The 19,054-nt window shown below is 29.8% G+C and overlaps 3 protein-coding genes across 7 annotated transcripts; 1 reads left to right on the top strand and 2 right to left on the bottom strand.

The window, feature by feature from the left end:
- Positions 1-49: 49 nt before the first annotated feature.
- Positions 50-2,789, bottom strand: Pex13 (peroxisomal biogenesis factor 13). Its single transcript, XM_003700352.3, has 5 exons — positions 2,460-2,789; positions 1,889-2,140; positions 1,397-1,644; positions 1,102-1,281; positions 50-991 (listed from the first exon to the last, which is right to left on the bottom strand). The coding sequence occupies exons 1-5, from the start codon at positions 2,525-2,527 to the stop codon at positions 636-638; spliced, it is 1,104 nt and encodes a 367-aa protein (XP_003700400.1). The 5' UTR covers positions 2,528-2,789; the 3' UTR covers positions 50-635.
- Positions 2,790-2,899: 110 nt separating this feature from the next.
- Positions 2,900-5,204, top strand: LOC100879215 (CAAX prenyl protease 1 homolog). Of its 2 annotated transcripts, none has more exons than XM_012298649.2 (6): positions 2,900-2,922; positions 3,380-3,526; positions 3,668-3,871; positions 3,943-4,476; positions 4,556-4,699; positions 4,868-5,204. In XM_012298649.2, exons 2-6 carry the CDS (start codon positions 3,392-3,394, stop codon positions 5,084-5,086), a joined length of 1,236 nt encoding a protein of 411 aa, XP_012154039.1. In that variant the 5' UTR covers positions 2,900-2,922; positions 3,380-3,391; the 3' UTR covers positions 5,087-5,204. The 2 variants fall into 2 exon arrangements, with proteins under 2 accessions (XP_012154039.1, XP_003700368.1); XM_003700320.3 differs by lacking the exon at positions 2,900-2,922 and adding an exon at positions 2,929-3,125.
- Positions 5,205-6,067: 863 nt separating this feature from the next.
- On the bottom strand, positions 6,068-18,927 carry Isha (Insulator su(Hw) mRNA adaptor). 4 transcript variants are annotated; one of them, XR_013039576.1, is made up of 19 exons: positions 18,730-18,927; positions 17,901-18,029; positions 17,526-17,817; positions 17,263-17,450; positions 16,880-17,158; positions 16,627-16,773; positions 16,290-16,540; positions 16,005-16,208; positions 15,775-15,908; positions 15,490-15,698; positions 15,179-15,356; positions 14,794-15,105; positions 14,476-14,703; positions 14,128-14,396; positions 13,786-14,028; positions 13,248-13,708; positions 12,651-12,931; positions 8,121-12,444; positions 6,068-6,189 (listed from the first exon to the last, which is right to left on the bottom strand). XR_013039576.1 is itself a non-coding variant. In XM_003700321.3 (19 exons), exons 1-18 carry the CDS (start codon positions 18,757-18,759, stop codon positions 11,810-11,812), a joined length of 4,470 nt encoding a protein of 1,489 aa, XP_003700369.1. In that variant the 5' UTR covers positions 18,760-18,927; the 3' UTR covers positions 6,068-6,189; positions 11,804-11,809. The 4 variants fall into 4 exon arrangements, 3 of the variants coding, with proteins under 3 accessions (XP_003700369.1, XP_012154041.1, XP_012154044.1); XM_003700321.3 differs by having other exon boundaries at positions 11,804-12,444; XM_012298651.2 differs by lacking the exon at positions 6,068-6,189 and having other exon boundaries at positions 10,275-12,444; positions 14,128-14,369.
- Positions 18,928-19,054: the final 127 nt, after the last annotated feature.

Raw genomic sequence — 19,054 nt, 5'->3', positions numbered from 1 at the left:
TTTTTTTTGTTATAACTTTTTCCTTGAATTTATTAAAAAAAAATTGAACTTTGTTTAACTCCAATTTATTATAAACAATTAATATACAAAACTACGTATAAATTTAACAATAAAATACACCAGGCTACTAAATTAATTATTAAGTTATATAGTATGAATATAAATATCGCATATAATAAGTTCCATTTATTGTATCATATTATGTTATTGTAAGAAAAAAAGTACATTTTATTTAAAAATCCGAGACCCAAAGTCGTAGTTATTTACAGTTTCATCTCAATTATAGCTAAGTTTCTGACATATGTGTGTTTCAGGATCCTAATTTTTATTACTTAAATAATTGGTTTTTTTGTCTTTTAAAATTTTTTGTATAGAATTTACAACCTTAAAATGCATGATATAAACTTTGAAACAAGTCTGTAAAAAAAGTGAAATTGAATCTTTTTTTTACAACTTATTGTAAGACAATTCCACTATTTTAGAAATTCAGTTATGATGAATACAAACATCAGTAATTCGAGACTTTACGGAATATAAATTCAAAACATTGTATACGCCATTTAAATTTTAATATTTTAGAAAGTGTAATTAAAAATATTTTAATTTGCTTTGCTTAAATTCTAATTATTCATACTTCACTGCTTGTTTTCGTCACTTTTTGTGACATCAGAATTTTCTTTGTTGTCCTGTTTATGTTTTTCACTTGTAGTGAGTTGATCTTTATTCAGAGTCATTTCTTCATTATTTTTTTTCATTTTTTTCAATTGACCTATAACTTTGACATAGTTATAAGGAACAAGACCAATATTTACATTATCAGTCGCTTGATACCATCCTGGTAAATTTTTTGGTTGCAAAGACTGGGGTGCAAGACAAAGTTTCTGGCCAGCTTTAACACTCAATTCATCATTATTTCTTGCAACGAAATCGTACAATACAGTTGCAATATAAGCTGGTTCTTCATATTGGTGCCATTCTTTTGGATCTTTTCCTAAATTATTTATGTTGTTATTCAGTTAATAGTTTGCATGTAAACTTAATATTTAAATTCTAATGTAATTATGCAAAATAATTACATTCGCATATATTTTATCTTATTACCTTTGGTTTGGATATTTTTAATGTTCCTTGAGATTTTATGAATCATATATGGTATAATAAAAAATACACTAAACAATAGAAACCCAGACCAAAAAGAAGAATTATGAGCATTTTCATTTCCAATTTTAGCTAAAGATTTATCCCACAGTTCGTCATTAAATGTACCTTGACCCTGAAATCCTAAAATGAATATATCATATAGATTATTCAACTTCTTTTTACTTCTTAAATTAACAGAGCATTGATAAAAATTAAGTTCTGAATTATACAAGAAATTAAATTCATATATACTTACCAGCACCATGTACAATTTTTCTATATAACCATTTTACAAATCTAATTAATGCAAAGGTACTAAATAATTGTCCTAGAGAAGAATGTAATTTTCCAATATTGTCTGCAACACTCAAAACTGCTCTAAATGAATTCGTTAAAGCAAAATATGTGGATTCTAAGAGCATTGTCATCGATGAAAATGTATGAAGGATTGTTTCAATCACATGAAAAGTTGGTCTAGTGCTATCTTCTATATATTGAAAAAATCTGTAGAACATATTGACAGAAAACATATTAAGAACATATTAAGAAAAAGAAAACATTATATTAATAATTCATTAAAGTGTGCTATACATATTATTATCAAAGTCAGTTTATTGTTTTTTAATGGATTAATTAAACTAATTAGTCTTATTTCAGATTAAATGAGTAAATAGTACATACAGAGAGATGATTGATCAAAGCTTTCTCACATTAAAATAATTATTTTGGAAAATATTATAATGCTCACCTGTTTTCAACATCACCACTGTGTCCACCAAAACCTCCTAGATTGTTATAATTAGAATATGAATTGTATCCTCCAAATCCTCTGTATTGACTGTCGTAACCATGTCCATAGCCACCATAATAATTTGATCTAAATGGTCTTTGATAGTCATTAAAACCAGAATAATTTTGAACTGGTTGACGTGGTGGCAAAGGTGGAGGATTTACTGACTGAAAATTTGAAGAGGGAAATGGTGCTGATGCACCTGGTAAACTGAAAGAAAATTTTTACTTTATGCAATTGTATATATCAATAAATAAAAAATTACTTTAGTTCTTTATAATTATATTTATAAAGACAAAGACAATTTTGATGAAATTCAAATAAATATAATATTATAAGACATATTAAAATTATTAATTAACTGTTTTTTAATTCAAGGAGGCTATAACTTTTTTTTTAATGTCATTACAATGCTATTAATTTCGACTTTTAAATTGTATACATAAAAGTTTCCTGAATCATTTGACATTCATTATCAAAATCAATGTTTTTTATATGCATATAAGTCGATAATAAGACAAACCAATACCTGGGTAAAATATTTGGTACATTTTTTAACTGATTTCCACCAGCAGCACCTACTCTTTCAGGCGCCATACTTAGTGACTATTTACTTATCGTTTTTCCGATAAAATTTGCTGTACAAAGTTCATAACCTTTTTGCAAATGTAAAAAATTCATGTGTACTAAAATGTGGACATCACACACAGCCACACACAGCTTTTGACAATTGTGTGGCTGCGCATCGTCAAACTTCAGAGTTCAGCAAATAAGCAAATTAATTTCTTCCGTAGTAATATTTTGTTACTCAGATAGTTACTAGGTATGTAGGTATTTTTTATCGGAGAAGTTTTGATTCATTTTGTGCATATATGCTCTAATTGGTTCGAATACTCTTAGTAACTAAAAGTAAAGTATGAAGTGAGCAACAAATGGTAGAACTGAAGATTGCGGCATTGCCCAACACTGGATAGAAGAGCATCACTTAGTTGGTAAAAAGCATTTTGAACTTAGCCAAGATAAAGAGTAGGGATCTTCGTAAATGCGGTAAAATATCGTATTGAGATTTGTAACTTTATTAAAAATAAAAATAATGACTAACTTTATAACATTAGTTGAGGAAAATTTACTTTACGGAATTTTAATAATAATATGGTCACTATTTCTGTGGAAATATTATTTAAGTCATCGTCAGGTAAGATTTTTATGAAAAGAAATATTGTTTCTTGTTTATCTTAATTTTTGTTTTACTATGTAATCTGTTCTCATTTTGTAAATTATCATTCATTATACGCTACTAATAGTCGATCTTTTTAATTTTGCACAACAGCATCATGATTACTTAAGAAATATACAAAATGAAACCTCATGCTTTTACTCCCCAAGTATTATTTCAAACGTAGTATTATATATAATAAAATAGATATGATATTAATATTTATTTTTCAGAAATCTTTGGTAATGCGTTTAGTTAAATTACCAGATGTGGTTGAAAGGATAATGACAGAAGATGTTTATAACAAATCACGTAGTTATCATTTGGATACATTAAATTTCAATAATGTGGCCAAGTTTTATGTACTAGTTGTTACTACGGTATGAAATTTTGATTTATTTATCATTGTTATGTACTTAATTCATAATATATCTTTATGCATTACTATAATTTTTTGCTATATGATGATGTAGTAAAAACTATATGTTATTATTAATATTTATTTACTTAAATATTTCTAGGTTTGTCTATTATCTTTAATGTACTATCATTTGTGGTCATGGTCCATTAAAGTAGTAAAATATTTTGGTTTCGATGAAGAGAATGAAATGCTTGTGAGCGTTGTATGTATGTTCTTTATAAATATTATATATGACATAGTGCATTTACCCCTCAACATTTATTCTAAGTTTGTTGTGGAACAAAAACATGGCTTTAATAAAGAGGTATATGAGTATAATTTTTATTGTACTATGCAAATTTTATTGTGTCACTAATCTTATATTATTGATTTCAGACCCCAGCATTATATATTAAAAACACACTTCTTGCATTTGCTGTTCGAGAAACTATTGCTCCACCAATACTTTGTGCATTAATATGGATCATAAAGAATGGAGGAGATTACTTCTATTTTTATCTTTGGATCTTTATGATCTTTGTTTATATTTTTATGATTATTCTGTATCCAGTAGCAATTGCACCACTGTTTGATAAATATACTCCACTTCCTGATGAAGAACTGAAAAAAAAAATTGAAGCATTAGCAGCATCTATTAATTATCCACTTACTAAAATATTTGTTGTGAATAAATCAAAAAGAACTACCCATAATAATGCCTATCTCTATGGATTTTACAAATTTAAAAGAATTGTATTATTCGATACATTGATAAAAAATTATTCTCAACTAGAAAAAAGTGAAACAGAAACAAAAGAGCCTGAAACAGAAGCAAAAGGATGCGAAACAGACGAAATATTGGCAATATTAGCACATGAATTAGGGCATTGGAAATGCAATCACACATTGAAACTGTTTTTTATTGCTCAGGTAAATTTTTCATTTATATATTTACTTATTACATCATTTATTTTTGATTCCCGAATTCTTAAAATTATATCTATTTCAGGTAGCTACCATGTTAAATATTTTCCTATTTGCAAAGCTTGTTGATTATTCACCTATGTATCATGCTTTTGGGTTTGTGGATTCTAAACCTGTATTTATAGGGTACAGTATTCTCAGTATGTTCATTTTGGCACCTTTCAATACGGTAAGTTCAATCTACATAGTGTTTTTTATAGAATAACCCACGTTTAATATTTATTTTAATTCATGTATCTTTTAAATTATTATAAAGTATAATTAGGTACGGAAATAGAATTTATAAGTCATTTTTATTTATACTTAAAATTTTTAATGCTTTCTAATATCTTTTCAGTTATTAAACTTTTTAACTACAGTAATTGGAAGAAGATTTGAATTTGAAGCAGATAGATTTGCAATGATCTTAGGATATGGGGCAGCATTGAAAAGATCATTGATTAAGCTAGAAGTAGATAATCTTACTTTTCCTCTTTATGATAAACTATATTCTGGTTTTCATCATAATCATCCTACAGTTCTTGAAAGACTTGAAGCTTTAGATAAAGAAGATTAATTTTGAAATTAATGTTAAAATTTTATGTTATATCTTGTGCTGTTACCATGGTATTATATATTGTACTTGACATAACTTCTTATATTAAGTCAAATTTAATAATTATAACTTGAATATATTCTTAAATGATTATTTAAAAAATTAAGTTTGTTTGAAGAAAAAGTATCAGTTTTTTTTTATGTTATATTAAAATAGAAACAATTATTATTTTAGAATAAAATAATAAACATTTTTTATTTTATATGTATAAAAATGATTACAACTATAAGTAAGTCTTACCTATAACTATGAATAAAATATTAAAAAGTGTATACATATTTTAATTTAAATATAAATTAAATGTATGCTATTTTGTAAGAAAAATTATTTTTGTTTAATCCAATATTGTCACAAGTATTAACAACTTTAAATATTGTCAAATATTTCTAAATAATTTGATTTACTAGCATTTTGTACATAATACATTGGAGTAATACAAATAAGAAAGATTTTTATTTTAAATATTACAAATAAGGTAATAAATAATGATTTTTAAATAATAGCAAGTAATAATGAATGAATGTGATTTTCATAAAATAAATAGTAGTCTATTTGATAATGTAAAATTTCTATTAATTTATTAAAATTTTAATATATTTGTAAAGTATTATATAAACATTCCATGTAAAAGAGTGTATGTATAAATACTATTAAAGTTTTATCGAATTAGAATTATATGATCTTTATTTAGATTTAGGATTTCCAAAAAGCTGCTAACTTTGAATACCCTAGTATAATATATTAAACTAAGAAACATATCAATAATTTAAAAAAGACAATATTTATGATTTATAATTTTAAAGAATGCAGAATTTGTAAACCATAGGATTTATAAGGGGTATGTATAAATCAGAAGCATAACTAATTAAAATACTATGCAAATTAAAAGTAGTACCAATAAATTATATATGAAGAAATAATTAAGCTCAATATAACACGACATTCATTTTGTTAATGTACATTTATATCTCAATTTTATTAAAATGCTCATGTTTACAATAAATACATAGAATTGAAGAAAAATCACGCAATAGATCCGTTTGTCACTCCAAGACGTAACGTGCCTGAAACAGACATTAAAAAATATTTAGGTCATAATGTGTACGTACTGCTTATGACTTATTAGTAAAAAATTAAATTAAAATAAAAAATTCTTTTAAGTTACGATTTTATGAATTAAAATATTCTTGTTTTATTTATGATCATTAGAAGAAAAATTGTTTCGAAAGTTAAATAATATTTTTTGTTCAGTAACATTTATCAATTTTACTTATATATATAGAATATATATACAGTATGCATGTATTTTAATAGATCATAAAATTTCATAATTATTAACAATTATTATATATGAAAATAGTTTTACAAGAGGCACAATAACGAGAGAAAATGTTAAAATTGAAATAGACGTAGAACAGTTAAAGATTTGAATAGATGGAAATTGTTAAATAATATAAGAACGAAAGCTATGCATGTATGAATTAATTTATAATATATTGTTTTATAATTCTTTACATTATCTGCTTCAGTTATCAAGCAAATACGCATGTATTTTTTTTAATTGTATCTATAAATAACGGAAAGCATTCAAATCAGTAATCATCGTTATTAACAAAGTCAAATAATTACTGTCGATTTTATGAGAGAATAGAATCAAGTAACCTGTCTTCGTTCGTTCTGCACGTATTAACTCTGATTAGTTCATAATTAAGAATAACGTGCATGCGCCTTAACATTCATATTGCCGAGTTATATACCCTGTGAATTTTATTTTGTATTCTTAGAACCGTTATAAGCTTCTGGGAAAAATGGTGACATAGTGGAAAAATACTCTACTATTCGTTTTTTTCTTATATCGCTAATTTCCGGAAGACTAGTCGTCAATTCCTCATTCCTTCTTCCACTAAGTCACTATTTTTTACGCAAAATTCTACTCGATATTGTATGTTTTTTACAATACATCGTCTCTTCCCATTATTCGTATATTTTGTCCACAGCGTATCCGATTGATCAAGCAAAAAGCAAAGAAATAGTGGGGGATTTCATGAACTCAATAGAGTTGCGCAGAACGATCCTATTCTCATTGAATGGGAGATATATGCTTTTATAACCCATTAGCAACACTTGCTAATACAACCAGTTATTATAAAATACAATAACCATTCAATCTGTATTGTACAATTTCTCATTTTTCAAATATACTAAATTTTACAAAGTATTTTCTACATTGGACCACTTGTAAATATTCAATGCTTACAATTATACGTAAACACCTGAAAAATTCGAGGTGACTTTTCAAGAACCTTAAAACCTGATATTGACCATGATCTTCTGCGCATGTGCGTATCGTACTATTTTCATTGATCAAAGCAACGTCAATAACAGGTTATGAAATACACTGTATTATGTAATTAAGAAAAAAAGAAATTGTTAAAACACTGTATGATATACAGGAAATCAATAACAGAGAAATAATATGATGTTTAATTAAAATGATTTTACAAATGATATTCGAATTAAAAACAATTGATTTTATAGTAGTCCGTAAATTGTTATAATATTTTATCCTGTTAGTGTTCGTCATTAGTGCATATAAATACATAATCATTTACATAAACTAACTACTTGTTTATGTAAATAAATCAGTTATATACTCTTTTTATTTTCATGATTATTCACCGAAGCAATATTTTTTTAAATAAAAAAAGTTTTTCTTTAAACTCTGTTCCGGAGTGGTGCACGGGTTCTTTATGCTATAAATTTCGTTCCTCGGTCATCAATTACCTACTACTTTATGAAATTTATCGTACGATGATTCTCAGTAGAAAAATTTTATTTCATTCTGGACGAACTTAAATTGATAATTTTTAATATATTTCAAATATTTTATCTATTTATTTAAATCGAATTGATATAAAAAATTGTCCAAAGATTTAATGAAAATTGGACTATTAGAAATTAGAGAAATATACTAAAATATAGTACAATACGATACCTTATTATCGAACATGAATAGATTAAATAAGATCGGGCTAATGACCATGGCAGTCGACGCCCAAAACACTAATCATCATCATCATCATCATTAATAAGACCGAAAGTTTCATTGTACTTTCTGTCGACGATCGATTTCCATCGTGCGACGGTCAAGTTATACTTTCCTCATGTGCAGTCATTAATGCTACGCTTTGTTATTGCACATTGGTTATAAACTGATTCTACAGATTTCTATATTTAATTCAATAATTCATCACGATTGATTATATGACTAATATTAATGTCACTCAGAAAGTAAACTGCGAATGACATTCACAACTAATATCGAATAGAGGTATTAACAAACAATAAAAATTCGTTAGCAAATCTAAGCGAATAAAGGTTTCACCCGATCTTAATCGAAAAGAAAAATCTAACAATGTACTAAAACAAACATTGCATACACAATACATTAGTTTGTCTTAATTGAAGTGTTCATAAGTTTGTCCAGAAAGAAAAATTGCATTCAATATTTTGTATATTATTAGGGATGTGTGGGTAAAATTTAAATTTTGAAAATCTTTCAGTTTGAAACTTTTAGATCATTAAATTTGAAATTTTGTAGCTCAACTGACTATATTCAGATCAAGTCAGAAAAACACGAGCGAATTTTTATAATGCCCATTTGTATTCAACTAGTCCTTTTTCAAACTAATAGCGACACATTTAATTACCTGTACATCCCTAGATATCGTACATGTATATATACATACATACATATATATAAATATATATGTATATATAAATATAATGAGTTATAAACACAACAGTACCTTGCACTTGTCACTCAGTTTGAGCGCAAGCGACCTGGTGGCTGGTGTTCCATCGTCGTGTGGCGACAGAGAGAGAGAGACTCACGCACGTGAACACACGAGTACGAGTACTGAACAAATACCCAAAGCTGTTCTGAAAAGATTTCATTCCGTCCCGAATATCGTTTGAAAGTTCTATTCTCTTTCCATCCTTATTATCTTTTTGCTCTTCGAATGAAGCTATATTAATAAGAATTTCTGACTTTTGAACTTAATCCATTAATATCCAAATTTATATATGTTTTTCTATACTTTTTGTAGTCACAAATTTTCTTTTTTTTATCTATTTATAATTTCTGCCAAAATATAGAGTTGCAAAAATTATATTTTGGAGAGAATGTGTTATAATTATTGCAGTGCAATCCTATTATATGAGCATCATGTACTGTAGTATTCTTCTACTATTTAGAAATTTCTTAATTTCTAAATTTTTTTCACCCCTGCAGTTCACGGTCATATAGCAAGATTCCACTGCATAATGTACCTCTACGATGAGGCGTTAATAATTGAACACCCAATATCGCGTAGAAAATACTATTTTGAAATTAATATATATTTGATCTCTTGGTATTAATGGGTTCATTTGTAACGATATTACTCGATATTCGGAGGAAAAATTGTTCAGATAAAAATTGCATAGTTAAATAAATGAAACTGAATAAGATGCTTTAAGCAAATTGAAAGTAATCTAGAGTATTAACAAAGCATGTATCTCTGTAATTAAAACAAAGAGAAAATTTAAATTATTATAAGAATTATACTTAATATTAAATAATAACAAGTATTAGTTTGAATGGCTCCTATTGAAAGTTTTTCTATTCTTAATTTCAACTTCTAAACTAAATATGTAAAATATCTACTAAAAAATGTCATAATATATAGTGACCGAACAAAACACAGTAAAGTTGTATCTTAATTGATTTTTGCTTATAAATAATTTATAGAACTCATTGACTATATGAACATTTAAACTACGCAACTTTTCTCTGGAATTTTTCCATAAACTAATTGAATAATTACGGCACAAAAAAATAGATAAAATTAAAAGTATGATACAAATCATTCGCACGAACGCTGATAAGTAAATAGAATTAACAATTAGTATTCTTAACTTTTCTATGGAGACTCCCAGACAAAATCTTTTGGTAACAATTTTTAAAATAATGAATTTATATCTATTTCTATCGATTACTGTGAACTATTCCGATGTTTCGATTAATTATTTTAAAGTAAAAAACGAACGCGAAGATAGTTCTGGGAGCCAAGCGGAATGAAAGGCTATAATTTTGCTTACGACGAAAGACATTATATAGAAAATATTTATTTTTCGTTCGTTTGATTGAGCCACGCCGAACATCGGCGCTATATATATTTTCGCTCTTTATTTTACTTCCGCGCTTCCTCATACATACTCATTTTCACACTTGCACATGCACACACACATATACGCATCCTCTTTCTCATACATACATACATACATATATATACATATATCTATGTATATAATCTCTCTCTCTATCTATTTAAATATTTATGGCGATAGAATCTTGCTTATCCGAAGTAACGTTTAAGTATTTTAGTAGTTGACATTTTCTATTGATCAGATGTTTGTTTATAAATTTGTATAACAATTTTCAACATCGTTAATAATTTCTTTTATAATAAAGAAAAATTAGCTAACATATATCAATGTATTATCGAGAATTGAATATCTATACAATAAAGCATATACAATATATATAAACCAATATGATCATTAAATTGCTTTTTATTTCATATAAAAACTTCAACCTCAATGTATTTAAGCGTAACATATACACAACTGTGCGGAATAAAAATTCAATCAATGAAAATATCCACGTGAAAATACTTGAAACTTTCTTACATACATGGTTAATCAAGATTCTACTGTTAAGATTCATCTATCTATACATTATCATGGTTTTATGTATATATATACATTTAATTCTTATTCTGGAAGTTGAAGATACAAGAAAAGAAAATGTGGAAGCTAAATTTTTATTTATGATAGCAAATGTTTTAGTTTAAATAGCAGACTATAGTGAAGTCTTACTTGAACTTTCACGAGCACTAGTAGAGTACAGAGAAAATTAAAAATTTCAAATTTACAAATATACAAACTTTCAATTGTAAGTTACATAATTTTCTTGTACCTTCAATAATTTAAAAAGTAATCAAATGTATATATTTAAACCAGATATATTGTATGTCTGTTCACTACGAAAATACAAAAAGTATTTACAATTCAATAAATAAGTCGTCACTCGGAGTGTCCACGGGTCACGGGTTTTGTATTCACAAAGTCAGCGCTATACGCATTAAAAGCCGCTTACAAAACCAATAGTTTTGTTTTTTATCAATTTGAAACACCGAATTCAAGAAATCGTTTCCTTATATTTATATTTGTCTTCTAAACAATATAAAAGGTATACTTTTATTTGATGTCAAAATTCACTTAATCGTATGATTAATAAAAACTGTTTTTTATATATTAAGACTTTTTGAAAAGTAGTCTTTAATTATTAATGCTCATTTACTACAATCTTTTAGCTATATTTAAGTTTTAAAATCTATTTGTAATAAGTTAAATTAACTTTGACAATATTACAGAAATTTTACTTTAAATCATTTGAGCACCATTTTAGCAATTAAAATTATCGATTTAACATAATTATTCTAAAATTCAGTGTTTCATTTTCTAAAAGAGCTTTTTTCTGAATTGACCCAACTCAACTTGAAGTAACGAATTCTCCCTCACACCACTCCACAGAGTAAGAAAAAATTTTCAAGAAAAAAAATTGCTCTTTACTTTGGTCTAAGAATCCCTGCGATCCTCTTCTTCTTTCTTTATCTCATCGCTTTCTTTTTTTTCCTCAACTGTTTCTTCCGAATCTTGTTGCTGCTGGCTTTCAGCAGGAGGATTCACCTCCTCTGTTTTAACATCTTTTACTTCTTCCTCCATAACTTCTTCTTTTGTAACCTCTTCTTTCATAACTACTTCTTCTTTTGCAGGTTCTTCTTTCTCTGCAACGTTCGCAGTAGTTGATTCTTGTTCTTTCGTTTCCTCTACTTCTTCTCCAGATGGACTGACATTGGTCCATCTAGATTTACGACCTCGGTTTCGATTTTCTCTTTCCGCATTCTGGTTATTCAAATGTTTACCACCTTTCTTATCTCTATTATCTCTTTGTGAGTGATTCTCAGAATCAGAAGACCAAGTTGAAGGTGGTTCTTGATTTCTCCAAGGAGCGGCAGATTCTGGAGGAACAATAGATGGTGGACCCATGGGGCCAAATGGTGGTCTGATATGAGGACGAATGTCATCGAAAGGAGGTCTGAAAAAGGCATCTGGTTCTCGAGGATCAAAAGGCGGTCCACGAGGGCCGAAAGGTCTCATGCCCGGTCGAAGAGGACGAGGTCCTAAGCCTCGTGGATGAAACATTAATGGACCTGGAAAACCAACATTCACTTTAATTTTATTTGTTAATATCGTTCCATCTTAAATAATTGTCAAACATGCGCTTAATTATATAAATTAAGTTTCATTCAAAAGGATATAAAGACTGATTAGGCATATAAAAATCCAGAATTTATGACAACTGGGAGTGTGAATATAAAATTTATTATAATCTTAGAAAGTAAAAAATTATTCTTACCTGGACCACGAGCCCCTAAAGGAGCTGGACGTGGTCCAAATCCATCAGGATGTCCGGGTCTTGGACCTCTAGGTCCCATTATAGGTGGCATTGCAAACATAGGGTCAATTCCAAAGAATTCTCGTCTCCTAGGCTCAAAATCACTCCGATCAAGATGTCCTCTTGGATCGAAACCTTCTTGTAACCGTGGATCAAAACCGTCCCGTCTGATGTCGAAGTCGAAACGGTCCCGATCATCGAGTGGTCTTCTTCCTCGTATTTCAGACCTATCGAATTCCTCCCTTTGGCAAATAATAATCACTGATTCAACATTTTGAATTTTAGAGGTACAAGTTTTTTATGTTCCTTACACAGGCCCGTTTAAGACTAGGCAGCGAAAACTCCACTGTATATAGAACTTTCACTAATTATATTTTGTTATATTCAATGTCAATCAATGTTCAGAAATTAAAGTGTAAGTACCTTATTTCGAACCTGAGTCATACGGACCCTCTGGTAGCCTAATCATATTTGGGTAGTAAACCCAATCAATCACATTTAATTACACGCACATTTCTCTTACGAATTCTAAGTTAGTATACAAATGTATATGTTTACCTCTGTTCTCTGGGTAGTCCAAGTCTACCAAAATCTTCTCTCTGTTGCCCATGTAACCTATTATCAAATTCTTCTTGATATATTCCTCCTTGCAACCTTGGGACATCCATATATTCTTCATGAATCTGTGATCCTCGGTGACCCCTACCAAAATTCGGTCTATCTCTTTGTTGTTGAAATTCTCTTGGATCTTGAGGATTACGAAAATCTGTAGGTCGAGCAGAAAAATCAGCCCTTTCCTGAGGTAAACCAAATTTCGGCAAATCCATCAAAGAGGAAAGAGGTTCACCGCGTCCCGATCGAGAATCCTCGAAATTTCTATCAGGTCTGTCCCGATCTTGTCGACTACGAGGACCCATCCGATCGACCCGATCCTCAAGAGGAAGAGTACCATCAGCCAATTGACGCAAACGGTCAGCTAAGCTTGGTTTACCATCTTTTTTTGGAGTAGATTCGTTTTCCTAAAAATAAGTACAAATATAAAATAAAAATTAGCTGCGATTGAAGCAACTAAAATCAGTAAGAATGTTTTTACTACTTGAATATTTTGAGGCTGTGAATTTCCTTCTCGATTTTCTCTATTTTCTCTTTCTCTTCTATCATCTCTATCTCTGTCTCTAAGGTCTCTTCTACGATCACGTCCTCGATCTCTTCCCCTGCCTCTTTCCCTTCCACGATCCATTCTAGAATCATTTTCTCTATCTCTATGGGATAAATGTGTTTCCCTATCTCTTCTTTCCCTATTTTCACGTTCTCTTTCTCTTTCTTTGTAATCCCGATGCTGCAAGTAATATTGTATCAAAATTATTTTGTAAAATATTATAAAATTTTTGAAGACTATTATTTGGCAGTAATACTCTATTATATATGATATATTTACCTCTAGTTGATCAGACTCTGTTCTCTCTTCATTTTGTGATAACTGTTGATCGGTTAAATTGTTCTTTTTAGTTCCACTTGATGTTTGGGGCATTGCATCCTCCATTTCTACATCCATATCATCTGCAGAATGTTGTTGCTGAGGTAGTTGCATTTGTAAAGAAGCAGAAGGTCCTACACCATAAGGTTGACGTAACATTGGTAAATTTGGCATTCCTGTTTCCGTCGTCGGTGGTGGAACTCCTATTGGAGGAACATTGTGTGGCATACCTTAAATATTTTTAAACTTTTAAAATATTTTCCATTTTTAAATCTATCAAAAACAAATGTAATTCTTATTATTTCGTACCAGTAGAATTAGGTTTATCGGAAGGCGCTGCTGGTGCCGGTAAAGGAATTTGTGTTAATAACCCAACACCAACACCAGCACCAAATGGAGAATTAACTGGCGGTGTTAACATTGTTTGCATCATTCCTGGTGGACCTAGTAAACTCTGCATATTTGGGGGCGGCACACCAATTGGAACATTGGGCATTAAACTGTGTGCCATTGGTAATCCCATTGGTCCAAGCATACCTGAATAGTAAATAATACAATTAAATTAAATTAAATATAATTCCTCATTAAGAATTTAATCTTTATTATAAGTTTTAAATAATGACTTACGAGGAACTCCTGGCATCGTAAAAGCAGGTGGCATCATCTGTAATTGTGTATTTGGCGGTGGTAAAAGTGCAGCCGATGTAGGAGGTCTAATTGGAGGCGGTTGACTTGTGTCAATAACTTGTTGCTGCTGTTGACCTTGCTGTTGATTTTGTTGTTGAGATTGTTGCTGTTGTGAACTAGTTGAAGGTTGCATTACGTTCACAATACCATCTGCCAGACTTGGAATTGTAGCAGCTGCAACTAAAGCTTGTTGCTGTAACTGCAACTGTTGCTGAAGCACGTCTGCATTTGTCCCGGAATGCTTTAATTTACCTGCAAATTAACATGAAATACATTATAAATTAAGAATCAATTTCATACATCACAAATATTTTATTTTGCTTACCTTTTAAATTAGGTGGTAGTGTATCCTCATCAATCATACCTCCTTCTTCAAGTAATTCTAAATCTTGATCAGTGACATTAAGTAATTTATTCCAAGGAATATAACTAACTCCTAATTCAACTTCCCAATAATCTTTCCATTCTTTTCCTTTCACTCCTTTGCCTGGTGCCCAGGCTAACTAAAATATATTAAAAATTTTATCTTTTTTTAAATCCTTTTTTTATACTTCTTTCTTAGTAAAAAATTATTAGCGTATGTACATTTATGAATTTAAAATTAATTACACATTATTTACAATTGAAATAACTCACAGTAATTGCTTTTCCTTGCATTTTATGATTTTTAAGCTTGGTAAGAGCTCTGTATGCATCTTGTCTCCTATTCATGCATATGAATGCACAACCTCTAGGTGAAATCAGATCTATACTGACAATATCGCCAAATTCTCCAAAAGTATCCGAAAGTTCTTCTTGATGCACCAATTTAGACAAATGCCCTACCCAAAGTGTAGTACTACAAACTATAAAAACAAAGCTCATAGTTGTCAATTTGTTAAACTAACAAATACATTTGTAAATAGGTGTAAAAATAAATACCGCTTAATTTATCTCTCATGATTGGAGGTAATCCCCTTTTACGTCTTTCCCTTTCTTTTTCCCGTTCCTCTTCAGTCATTTTTTCTCGGCTATCTTCGCGTTTTCTGTCACGTCCTCTATCCCGTGAACGAGATCTATAGATACAATAAAATAATTATAAAATTGTTCTGTTCAAATTATGGCTTTTATGTATTTTAATTTGAACATATAAATAACATGCATAAAATTACCTTCTTCTTCTGGATCTACTCCTTGATCGAGATTTTCTGTCCCTGTCCCGATCTCGATCTCGATCCCTATCTCTGTCCCTGTCTCTATGTCGAGGTGACCTAGACCGACTATGATGCCTGTACCGATCAGGCGATCTACTTTGTGATCTCGTATTTTCGCAATTTACAATTTCTACGCTACTACTGTCCCGTCTTGTACCATTTCTATACAAAGTAATTTATTCCAAATTAATACTCAATGGAATCATATGGAATCATATTAAAAAGGAATAAAATTATATTAACCCAGAATAATCTTGTGCATCTGCTCGTTCATCCAGAAGTGGACTTTTTTGATTTTGATGCATTTGCTGATTGATCTGCCTAATATTTGATAAAGGTTGAGAGACATACGGTAGAGCCGGTGGATAACCAGGAGGCGGTTGACTCATGTCTTGAATAACTCCGCTACTTACATTTGTTATATATGCATTTTGTTGATTTGGTTTTAAAATGTCTGAAGGTTTTAATTCGCATTCTGATGCAAATGGTAAATTCTAAAAAATATCAAGAATTACGTTTAATAATAAACACGATATGTTACTGCAGTTTTGTGCAATTTGCTTTCATGCTAACAACTTACAGGAACAGTTTGAGCTAGGTGTTTATCAAACTCCTCTTCTTGCTGCTTCATTTGTTGCAATTTTCGCATTTTTTCATCCATCTCATGTTGTGACGAAGAAGCACCTCCTTGCATTGTTTGTTGCAATGTTTGAAGTTGCCTTAAAACCTGTCGTTAATTAAATAATTAATTTTTTTAATATTGAAAAAATATTTTACAACATTAATAAGGAAGATGACTTTTATATTAGAATAAATTATAAAAACATTTATACCTCCGGATTTGTTAAAAGAAGCCCAAGACTTTCTAAACTATTCCCAGCAGAAACTGTATTATGTTGAACAGTATTAGATGTTGTTGTTGCTGTTGGCGAGTTGGCAACAAGAACATCGTCGTCCTCTTCCTCACCATAATCAAAATCTAAAAGTTTCTTATCAAATTTTACAGAACTTTTTTGTTCACTTGCTGATTCCTGTTTCTTCAATAATAATTGTTGTAAATGTTGTAATTGATCAAGGAGAGAAGCATCCACTTGAGTTGAATTTGATTGCCCCTAAAAAAGAAATGCTTGAAATTACATGCATGTAAATAGTAAATTATAGATACACATAGTTACATAAAATGAAAAATTCAATAATTACATAATTTGGGACTTACTAAAATTTTATTGGCATTAACTATATTTGCAGTTTCCATTTTTGTTTGTGCTAGCCAGGCAGGGTCAATTGGCTTTGCTGAAGAAAATAGTTTTTGATCTTTCACTGCATTTTTTACATTTAAAGGAGGAGTTTTCACAGCAGTTGCTGCATTACTGGCATTATTTGTTGAAGGAACATTAAGTGTACCTATATTTTAAATTGCCATGGATAAAGTAATATTCTATTCATAAATAAGATGAATAAACTAGAATATATTTTTACCATTAGAATTGACTGCCTGTTCCTTATGTATTGGATGATTTGGGTCCGCAAGATCAAACAGAGGTTGTATAACCTCAGAAGGAAAAACTGCATTTTTTTGCCATAGATTTAAAACCCTTATCACTTTGCTTTTATCCTCCTGAGGACATTTCAGAAGGTTTAAGAAGGTGGTTTGCATGTTCTTGGCAAAGCGTGGAGCAAAAACATCTTTTTCCACTCCAAACTGATGTCTGGATTGACGTACAATTGAATCTATAACGTACAATCCAGGCACTTTGTACTCTGGTTTACACTGCAATGAACACATAATAAAATTAATTTTGTTATATATTTCCTTCATAAAGTAATATTATTCAATATTAAATAATAAATTACCTTTTGAATGAATTTTTCAACACTTTGCACAACATGTTTATAGAATTTGATTGCCTTAATTGCACCCCTGGTTAAAGAATTCATTTTAGCCTTAGAAATTGGTGGTTTGACATCATACAGAGCAGATAGCTGAAAACAATAAATATGGTTAAAATTTTTCATTAATCGTACATATGATATAAAATTACATTAGTCAACAATCTAATTGGAATTGAAAGCAAAATATAACTTTGCTGAAGTTTTGATTCATAACCAATAAAACATGATAATGTATAATACTCATCAGCAAATTATAGCAATGTATACAAATACCAATTAATCAATAAAACAAATTTCACAAGTGTCCAATAATATAACAAACTTAGTATTGTATAAATTTATTTAAGGAATCTGATGCTCCCACATCCTTCGCTCCATTTAATAATACTATAAAAATAAATAAATGTAGACATTTATAATTCATTTCCAAAACAGGAATTACAAAAAAATTAGACAATAATAATAATCATTACGTTTACATCATAAACACCTTAAATCACAATAAAGGTTCCTTCACTGCTCTCCCTCTTTCTTATATATAGTGAGACTTTCCCTCTCTCTTACACAAACTAGAAATCAAAGGATTCTTCCAACACAAAAATCACTCAATTCCTTTAGACACTGAACATTAGAGACATCGTAAGGAATATTTTTTTTAGGAGTATATATTTCGTTTGTGTCACTTTAGGCTTAAAAAGGAAGAAAGGGAAGAAAACGGGGAAAAGAGAAACGAGAAAAAAAGAGGGAGAGTCGGCGGGCTAGAGAGAGAATCGAAGGTAAATCAGCTTACCTCCGCGTTAAATGCCTTAACCGCATCCATCCTAACAAAGGTGCGAAGCACCAAAAATCTGCTATGTTTCACACGAATCCGTGGTTCTTGAGGCGTTCAATGTTTTCACGATAAATTGCATGTCTCCGCTCAGGGCGCACTGTCTAGCTGGGCCATGCCACTCAAGATGGCGGCGCTATTTCCCGAAAGGCATCACGGGACGGTGATGTGTGACGTCACATGCCGCTGTGCACGGTCGGTAACAAATTATGTTTTAATACCGATTGTTCTTCGCCAATTAGAATGGAGGAAGGTATATTTAAGGGGTGGCTTATCTAAATTTTTA

The sequence above is a fragment of the Megachile rotundata genome, chromosome 10 (assembly GCF_050947335.1).
Source record: "Megachile rotundata isolate GNS110a chromosome 10, iyMegRotu1, whole genome shotgun sequence".
Lineage (NCBI taxonomy): Eukaryota > Metazoa > Arthropoda > Insecta > Hymenoptera > Megachilidae > Megachile > Megachile rotundata.
This window is presented reverse-complemented; position numbering and strand designations above follow the sequence as displayed.

What these genes read in the sequence shown, in the direction of transcription:
- Pex13 (XM_003700352.3), bottom strand. Translation starts at nt 2,527, where the DNA reads ATGGCGCCTGAAAGAGTAGGTGCTGCTGGTGGAAATCAGTTAAAAAAT. An exon ending in AGTGGTGATGTTGAAAACAG is followed by an intron (nt 1,645 to 1,888) that starts GTGAGCATTATA and finishes TATGTTCTACAG; the next exon opens with ATTTTTTCAATATATAGAAG. An exon ending in TAAAAATATCCAAACCAAAG is followed by an intron (nt 992 to 1,101) that starts GTAATAAGATAA and finishes TAAATAATTTAG; the next exon opens with GAAAAGATCCAAAAGAATGG.
- LOC100879215 (XM_003700320.3), top strand. Translation starts at nt 3,024, where the DNA reads ATGACTAACTTTATAACATTAGTTGAGGAAAATTTACTTTACGGAATT. An exon ending in ATGTACTAGTTGTTACTACG is followed by an intron (nt 3,527 to 3,667) that starts GTATGAAATTTT and finishes AAATATTTCTAG; the next exon opens with GTTTGTCTATTATCTTTAAT. An exon ending in AACATGGCTTTAATAAAGAG is followed by an intron (nt 3,872 to 3,942) that starts GTATATGAGTAT and finishes TATTGATTTCAG; the next exon opens with ACCCCAGCATTATATATTAA.
- Isha (XM_003700321.3), bottom strand. Translation starts at nt 18,759, where the DNA reads ATGGATGCGGTTAAGGCATTTAACGCGGAG. An exon ending in GATGCACAAGATTATTCTGG is followed by an intron (nt 16,209 to 16,289) that starts GTTAATATAATT and finishes TACTTTGTATAG; the next exon opens with AAATGGTACAAGACGGGACA. An exon ending in TTTAGGGGCTCGTGGTCCAG is followed by an intron (nt 12,445 to 12,650) that starts GTAAGAATAATT and finishes TTGGTTTTCCAG; the next exon opens with GTCCATTAATGTTTCATCCA.